The sequence below is a fragment of the Bison bison genome, unplaced genomic scaffold (genome assembly GCF_000754665.1).
Source record: "Bison bison bison isolate TAMUID 2011002044 unplaced genomic scaffold, Bison_UMD1.0 scf7180017864020, whole genome shotgun sequence".
Lineage (NCBI taxonomy): Eukaryota > Metazoa > Chordata > Mammalia > Artiodactyla > Bovidae > Bison > Bison bison.
In genome coordinates this window covers 963,781-972,504 of record NW_011494592.1, presented here as the reverse complement: position 1 = coordinate 972,504, position 8,724 = coordinate 963,781, and the positions used below count along the sequence as shown (strand labels likewise).

The 8,724-nt window shown below is 45.9% G+C and overlaps 1 protein-coding gene across 1 annotated transcript; it reads left to right on the top strand.

Annotated features, from left to right (window-relative positions):
• The first annotated feature begins 3,890 nt into the window (after nucleotides 1–3,890).
• IL36RN (interleukin 36 receptor antagonist) lies at nucleotides 3,891–8,122 on the top strand. Its single transcript, XM_010834105.1, has 5 exons — nucleotides 3,891–3,923; nucleotides 4,108–4,163; nucleotides 5,498–5,583; nucleotides 6,583–6,710; nucleotides 6,882–8,122. The coding sequence occupies exons 2-5, from the start codon at nucleotides 4,135–4,137 to the stop codon at nucleotides 7,104–7,106; spliced, it is 468 nt and encodes a 155-aa protein (XP_010832407.1). The 5' UTR covers nucleotides 3,891–3,923; nucleotides 4,108–4,134; the 3' UTR covers nucleotides 7,107–8,122.
• The last annotated feature ends 602 nt before the right edge of the window (nucleotides 8,123–8,724 follow it).

Genomic DNA, 8,724 nt, shown 5'->3' with positions numbered 1-8,724 from the left:
CAGGGTCCCTTGGACTTCAAGGAGATCCAACCAGTCCGTTCTGAAGGAAATCAGCCCTGGGATTTCTTTGGAAGGAATGACGCTAAAGCTGAAACTCCAGTACTTTGGCCACCTCATGCGAAGAGTTGACTCATTGGAAAAGACTCTTGATGCTGGGAGGGATTGGGGGCAAGAGGAGAAGGGGACGACAGAGGATGAGATGGCTGGATGGCATCACTGACTCGATGGACGTTAGTCTGAGTGAACTCTGGGAGTTGGTGATGGACAGGGAGGCCTGGCATGCTGCAATTCATGGGGTCGCAGAGTTGGACACGACTGAGCGACTGAACTGAACTGAACTGATCAGGTGAAAGTTAATCTTTCTATTCTTGGCTTCCATGAATGAAACATAATAATTATGGTATTAACTACCCAGGGCAGTTCTGACCACAAAATGAGAACATTCAGGCCAACCACTAAACATAGTTCTTGGGAAAAAAAAAAACAAAACAAGAAACAGTTATTGGGACATAGTGAACATCAAGTGAATATTGGCTATTTTAATTATTGTTTAATTTATCTTACTAATAAAAAATGACCATTTTGCTACAATAAGCTGTTTGTGAATGTGTGCTTACCTAGTAGTACAGGTGTGTACTCTGACACTGTTTGAATCCTCATCTCCCCATCAAGGACAGGATCTGCACTCACCTCCAGGGCACTGCCACTCAAAGGTGGTGAGAAGTCTCCATTGGGAGCATTACCCTTCTGCAGGCTGGAACAGCCTCTGGGCACCTCCATGGTCCATAAGATGTTACAGACAGATCCAAATGAACTTTTTGGCCAACCCAATATATTCTTTAGTCACTAAATCCAGTTCACACTCAAAGGAAAGAGAATTAAGCTCCACTTCTTAAAGGGTGAAGTATCAAAGAATCTGTGTATATATTTGAAAACCACGACACATGATGTGTGAATTTGGGGCAAAGGAACATTGTTTTATATAATGCCAGTTTAATTTTCAAAAAATCCAAAACATGACTTTCACACAAACATACAATGAGCATGTGTCAAAGATATATCATTATTAATAAATGAAGGAACTGGAAGGATGATAAAGCTGATTCAAAGGGTAAGTCAAGGAACAGAAACTTATATGATCAGTCAGGAAAGAAATGGTGGAGTGGATTGGCTTAAATTAAAAAAAAAAACAAAAACACCCTGCTTAATGAATTGTAAAGCAATACAACTGTACCCAGATCAAAGCAGTCAATTCTGAAGGAAATCATTCCTGAATATTCATTGGAAGGACTGATGCTGAAGCTGAAACTCCAATACTCTGGCCCACTGATGCAAAGAACTGACTCATTGGAAAAGATGCTGGGAAAGTTTGAAGGCAGGAGGAAAAGGGGATGACAGAGGATGAGATGGTCAGATGGCATCACCAACTCGATGGACATGAGTTTGAGCAAGCTTTGGGAGTTGGTAATGGACAGGGAAGCCTGGCATGCTGCAGTCCGTGGGGTTGCAAAGAGCTGGACATGACTGAGCAAGTGAACTAAACTGACAACTGATACCTTTTAGGACTATCTTTTCTATCAGGCAGAAATTATTTGCAATTTATCAATCTTCTCTTAGTTCACACCTAACTTCACGGAATCTGATAATCTAACCCATGGTAATTGATAAGTCAAACAAAGATGGACTTTCCCCAGAGAACTATGCAATTGTTGGTGGGACTGTTTGACAATGCTCCAGTACAACACCGAGAGCACATGCCATTATCATTGTGTTTTATTTTCAAGTTTGGAGAAGTTTTCTTAGCAGGGATTTGCTTTATATTTCTTTCTTTCATTTTCTTGGTTCATCCATTCATTGCCCCCATCCTTTCACTCTGTATTGCCCCCTTGTTATACACAACCCTCTGGATGTTCAGCATCTGGGGGCGAGGAGAGGGGGACCACATACTGGCTTCATTCTTTATGAGCAGAAGGAGGAGGGAGCTTGCTGAAGCACCATGGCAGCGTCCTCTGGTCACACAGGTGCAATTCACTAGAGTCAGGGGATCACAGGGGGCAAACCAAGCAGTTGGCATTTTACCTTTTTAGGAGAAACAAAACCTTCTTCCCTATTACCACTTCGCAAATGAAAGCCTGTTTGCTTAAAGTCATTTTGCCTATTGGCCAACTCCTTCTGCAGTGTCTTTTTTTGTTTTGTTCTTTTTTGCAACTATTTGCATAAATAGTGTCTTTTCTATTTGGCCATAATAATTTTTACATAAGCATCTAATTTTCTGAAAGGTGTTTATCACAGTAGCAGCATTATGAGTGATGAATCATTTTTCTACCCTTTGAACCATGTGATATTTTATTTATTTTTTTTTTTAACATTTTAGGACACTTTAGTCCATTCATCTGAAAACAATATTTTTTAAAAATATATGACTTAACAATAAATGGTTTTATGTGGTGCTCAAGACATAATTAAATTGTTATTATGCACTGACCCTTACCTTTCATTTAGATCCATTACACGGAGCATATGGAAGGATGAAAACTTCATGAAATGTCATACAATCACACATTATTTTATCAGTTATGTACTGAAGAAAGAGCAATAATAGATGGCCCAAGCTAGATTTTTTCAAGGGAAATAATCAGACACATAAGCAAAGATGTTGATACAAAGATGTTTGTCACTGAAAGATTTTCAATAACACATTATGATAACAATGGCTAATAATAATTGATTGCTGTAATTAAATGATGTTGCATAGAAATACTCTGCAGCTTTTCAATATTCTGATATCATTATGTCAGTCAGTGAAGTTGCTCAGTCGTGTCTGACTCTCTGCAATCCCATGGATTGTAGCCTAGCAGGCTCCTCCATCCATGGAATTTTCCAGGCGAGAGTACTGAAGTGGGTTGCCTTTTCCTTCTCCAGGGGATCTTCCTGATCCAGGGATCAAACCCACGTCTCCTGCATTGCAGGCAGACACTTTACCATATGAGCTACCAGGGAAGTATATCATTGTACTTGATATGAAAAGAGATTCTGCTATTTTGCTTCCGTGACTAAAGCGAGTTGAAAGTAGGGGAGGCGGCTCAGACGGTAAAGAATCCGTCTGCAATGCGAGAGACCTGGATTATTTCCCTGGGTTGCACAGATCCCCTGGAGGAGGGCATGGCAACCCACTCCAGAATTGTTGCCTGGAGAAACCCCATGGACAGAAGAGCCTGACAAGCTACAGTCCATGGGGTCGCAAAGAGTCGAACAGGACAGAGAGACTAAACAGAGCATATCTGGGATGCAGTATGTGTAAAGTGATGGTTACAGGTATGTATGTGCAGAGGAAAAATTGTTCTTGGTTTGCTGATGATACACAAGCTGGAGACAAGAATTCTTTTTTTTTTTTTTTTGTCAATCTGGATTTTCAGGTTTTTCTACAATGAATAATCTTAACAGTTCCTAAGCACGCGGCGAGCTCCACCTCCAGCATTTTCCATAGTCTTGGCAAAGGCATACAGGAAAGAAGGAAGAAGGGAAGGAAAGGAGGGAGGAAACGAAAGAGGGAGAGAAGGAAGGAGGGCAGGGAGAAAGGAGGAAAGGGGGTTGTTCTAGCTCACTGCATGTTTCCCTTGGGTCTGGCAGGGCCAGATGTCTAGGAGCTCAGTGATCACAAAGGGCTGGAAAGCCCCTGGAAGTTCTTCAGAATTGCTCGAAGAAGAAGACTGTTTCCAAAACTTTCCTTCTCTGAGTGAGATAATGAGTGGCAGGTGTTTCTGGAAGCTTAAGGTGGTATGAAATCACTCTGGAAATCCTGCTCCTCCCGAGACTGAGGCAGTTTCAGGGGCCCCTCCCTAGGGATCATTAAAAGGGCTGAGGCAACCTTGGAGGAGCAGGCAGACAGCACGGGCTCCGTCAGGAGAAAGGAGAATTCCAAGGTGTCCTCTGGGGAACTGAGCCTCGCCTCTCCTGACCCCAGACCTAGAATTTCCCTGCTCCTTGGGGGTTCTTCCCATGCCAGGGCAGAGGGTTGAGGGGGGAGGTGGGGAGGGCTCAGGGGGCCCGGGTCCCCTGCAGCTCAGCCTCCATTTCCACCTGAGATTTTCTGTTATCTCAAAATAGGAGAGTCTACACACTGGGAAGCTCAAGATGGTCCTGAGCGGGGCGCTGTGCTTCCGGTGAGTATCTGAGCCCCTGAGTGATTCGTGTCCAGTGGGAAGGGGCAAAGTTCCAGGTAGACCTGTTGTCCAGTCTTTCCACTGAGGGGATGCTCAGGATTGCCTACAGTGGGGGTGGCTGGAAAGGTGTGAACAGGCACCTACCTCCTTGCCTTTAGACCATCTCTTCCAGCCTCTCCAGACTGGGGCAGGCTTCCCTCTTGGGGGTTACCTGATGAGAAAAGAGCTGGGGCCTCGTCCATCATAATGAGAAAGGCAGTTAGGAGCTTGGATCCCTACTGTTACCTACCATCCCCGCCCTCCAATGTGGTGAAGTGAAGTCAATTCAGGCATTACTTCCTTACTGCCCTTTGGGACAAAATAGCATTAGCAAAACTCTTCTGTCAGTCTGTCTGTCCACTGGCCTATGCTGAGTCAGGCGCTCCACTCTGGACTTGGAACAGTGAATGAAAAGACTCCTGCTGTCACTGAGCTCAGGGTCTAGTATAGCTTGCCCCCCAGGAGAAGCCAGTCTTATGAGTGGCTTTATATAGTGGTGCTCTTCAGTCAAGGAAATGTGGAAAATAGGTTTTCTAGGTCCCCTTTCGAAGAGGACTGTAGCACAACTCAGCATATTAGTTACTTTGAAGTAGAGATTTCTTTGTGTTTAGCCAACATTTAGCCAATTTGTATATAGCGTACATTTTTTTCCCCATATGACATCTGGAAGAACCCCCTTCAGAATACATCTTTCACCTCACAGGATGTCAGAAAATCAACTGAGATTGTAAATGTGAATTAAATTTGAAAAACAAAATGAAAGAATTTTAAATGTAAAGAAATCCTTCACATAGTAGGGACTATATAAGCAAGTGGAAATATTAATAAATGCACCAAGCAGAAGAAGTAAAGGTAGAAGTTGATAAAGGCACATTTTAACCTTGAAAAGGCCTGAACAGCATCTATCCCATCTTCTTAGTTTAGCAATGAGGAGACTCATGCCCAGAGAGACTGAATCATTTGTCTATTGTGACGATGGTGGCAGAGCCAGGGTGAGAACCCAGGACTCTGACCCACAGTTTAGTTTCCTTTCCAACGTGGCACATCAAAGAGTCTGGTTAGTGTAGAAAAGATTGCAGAGGGTGAAGGAGAAAGTCCAGACTCAGATAGGAGGCTGTGGTGTTGTCCCGGTGATAGGTATGTGCCCCCAGGGGTGGGAGAGGAAGCTGTGCCATTACTTCCGGATCAGTGGGAAGAGAGGGCGATAGTGCCTAAGATTGGGGGAATCTCGAGAGACCAGGTGAGCTGGAGCAACCCGTCCCCTAACTGAGTGTCATCCTGTCCTGATATTTCAGAATGAAGGATGCAGCATTGAAGGTGCTTTACCTGCATGATAATCAGCTTCTAGCCGGAGGCCTACAAGCGGGGAAGGTCATTAAAGGTTGGTGGCCAAAACCTGACCCTATTTCCCTAGGTCTCTCTATATGCTCAGAGGGAGGGGTTCTGAAGAGGACTTAAAAACACTAGCACAAACCTACAGACCTGACACAGTAGATAGGGCATCAAAAAACCAGGCTCTGACAAGGACAAATGAACTACCACACTTTCCAGAATGGCGCCATGCACCAGAAGCCTCTATGTAGAGGTGGGATTCTTTTCCAAGATGGCTGTTTAGTCATTTCCTCGGTAGGTAGAGCTGCGTCCAACATCCCTTTTCCTGGTAGCCCTTGCTGAGGACAGCACTAACGCAGGCTGTCTAAATCTTTACTTCCATGTGAGAGGGGGTTTCTGCCTCTTTACTCTGGGTCCCCTTGGCTCTCTGAGGGTCCTTGGTCACTCAGAGTGGTGGGACTTAGAGGGGCAGGTGGCACCATCTGCCTTTGTGCTCACAGCATGACTGGGCCTGCTCACTAAGCAGCACACACCTGGAACACTCTTACCAGGTGTTAGGGCCAAGTAGAGCTCTCTATGAGGTTGTGTGTGTGTGTGTGTGTGTGTGTGTGTGTGTGAGAGAGAGAGAGAGAGAGATGGAGGAATTATACAGAGAGGAACGAGACCTTTTTCTGATCTCAGGACTCTCACAGGAGGGTAGAAAGATGTCCAAATAACTCTAATTGGGAGTTTTATCAAGACAGGTTACAGAAAAGTCTGGAGGGTCAAGGGGCGTTGAAAGAGGTGATCAAATTTCTCTTGGGGTTTGGAGACTTGAAGTTTTTTTCTGGACAATGGAGTGGATGTTGGGGTGGAAGATAGTATCATCTTCAAGATCCTGTGTGTCTTGACGTTCACTGGACCACCTTAGGAGACCATCCTTCCCTACATGACAGCTGCTATGAAGCTCCCCTTCTGCCCAACCGTGGGGGAGGGTGTCCGATACAGCCCACAGTTGGGGAGAGAGAGGAAGGGCAGTCAAGGTTCCCGCATCCCCTTTTTCCTCTAGGTGAGGAGATCAGCGTTGTCCCCAATCGGTCTCTGGATGCCAAGCTTTCTCCAGTCATCCTGGGCGTCCATGGTGGGAGCCAGTGCCTGTCGTGTGGGACAGGGCAGGAACCAACCCTGAAACTAGAGGTGGGTCCTGTCGGGGCACTCTCACCACTCTCTGGCTTCACTAAGTCAAAGATGCTGCTGCTGCTGCTGTGGCTGGGGCACCTCTCCCTTGCAGGATTCTGTTGATCATGGCTCTGCCTCCTTATGTTCCATTTGCTCCTGTCCCTCACCTGTCGTGCCCTCTGTCCGCAGCCAGTGAACATCATGGAGCTCTACCACAGTGCCGAGAAGTCTAAAAAATTCACCTTCTACCGGCGGGACAGGGGGCTCACCTCCAGCTTTGAGTCGGCTGCCTACCCAGGCTGGTTTCTTTGTACAGTGCCTGAAGCTGACCAGCCTCTGCAGATCACCCAACTCCCAAAGGACACCAGTTGGGACGACCCCATCATCGACTTCTACTTCCAGCAATGTGACTAGGGCAACATGTCTCCAGGGCTCCCTGCAGGCCAGCTCTGGCAGGGGCTGGAGGTGTAGGAGGACACCCGTGGTGTCACTCTGCCTCTGCTCTCATGGCCCCCACTTTTGAGGGCTGGGCATACTGTCAGTCTTCCTGCCCTTGTTTCCCAGCTTGGGTAAATCCTTCTGAGATTTGGGGCCTTGTACAGTTTCTTCTCCTGCTGATTGGCACTACTGGTGTGAATCCTTGAAAAAGCCCCATGAAATAAACCTCTAATGAGTCAGGGTCAGGGGAGTGGTGGGAACCCTCCATGCTTTGTGATAAAGTACCTGGTAGCTGTTAGCCCCACAGGGCAGCACATCTCTGGTTGAGCCTATCAGGGCCACCAGCCGGCCACACGAGGTCCCCACTGTGCAGAAGAGGGAGAGTGTTCATAGAGTTGAGGACACAGACCCTGCCCCCTTCTCTTTAATTCAGCCACCATCATATGCTGCCTTTTCCCTCTCTACCTTCATGTTTCAGCCATGGATGGGAGAGTGTGGTGGTGTCTGAGGAAGTGGCTCCAACTCAGAAGACGGAAGATGGGCATGTCACACCTTTTGAAATCCAAGGCACGATTAAAACCCAAGATACTGATGTCTCTTCACATGGAAAGATGCTCATGACATATTGAGCGAGAAGAATGAGTTACAAAGTAGCATATCTTGTAATTGCAATTTAATGAAAGAAAAAAAACCTATTTATGTATATTTCGGCATAGAAACAAAAGTCTAAAAGAGTTGACTTCCATTTTAGCAATGTCAGGATAATGCTATTACAGGTGATTTTTCTTTCCTTCTTTTTATTTATCTGTATTTTCTAATTGTTCTACAATGAAGCTGGAGTGATTGATGATCCCCAGTCGCTTGGTATTCATGCCCCACCCCTGTGCTCCCTCCCACACTGGACCACAGTTGTTTCCATGACCAATAGAACACAATGGAAGTGATGTTATGCAGCTTGTGAGATTAAGTTATAAAAGACACTGTGGCTTCTATCTTGGTCTGCTTCTTTGTTCACATGCTCTGGGGGAAGCCACCCACTATGTGTGAGCAGCCCTATAAGGAGGCCCAGTGGTGGAAAATGAAGGCTCCTGACAACGGCCACACAAGTGACCTTGACAGTAGCTCAGCCTCCAGCCCAGCTAGGCCTTCAAGTGATGCACCTCTGAGTGACTGTAACCTAGTGAGAGGCTGAAGCAGAGTCACCCAGCTAAGCTCAGCCCAGTCCTTAGGAACTCTGAGAACATAAGTGTTCCTGCTTTATGTTGTTGAGGTTTCGGGTCAAGTCACTTGTTACCCAGCAATGCATGACTAGTATGGAGGGGAAGAGAAATAAATCATTTACTTTACTATGATTGCAATTTTCTCCAGTGCTTTTACTGTCCTGCTCAAAATGAACACCATCCCTTTATTTCCCCAAATATGAAACTTAAAAAGCTGACCAGGGACGTCCCTCATGGTCCAGTGGTTAAGAATCTGCTTTGCAATGCAGGGGACATGGGTTCAATCCCTGGTTGGAGAACTAAGATCCCACATGATGCAGAGAAACTAAGCCCCTGTGCCACAACTACCGGAGCCCAAGTGACAACTAGAGAGT

Bases quoted from the DNA above. Each gene is read 5' to 3' on its own strand.
- IL36RN (XM_010834105.1), top strand. From the start codon at position 4,135: ATGGTCCTGAGCGGGGCGCTGTGCTTCCG. The intron at 4,164-5,497 runs GTGAGTATCTGA...CTGATATTTCAG, and splicing joins AGCGGGGCGCTGTGCTTCCG to AATGAAGGATGCAGCATTGA. The intron at 5,584-6,582 runs GTTGGTGGCCAA...TTTTTCCTCTAG, and splicing joins AGCGGGGAAGGTCATTAAAG to GTGAGGAGATCAGCGTTGTC.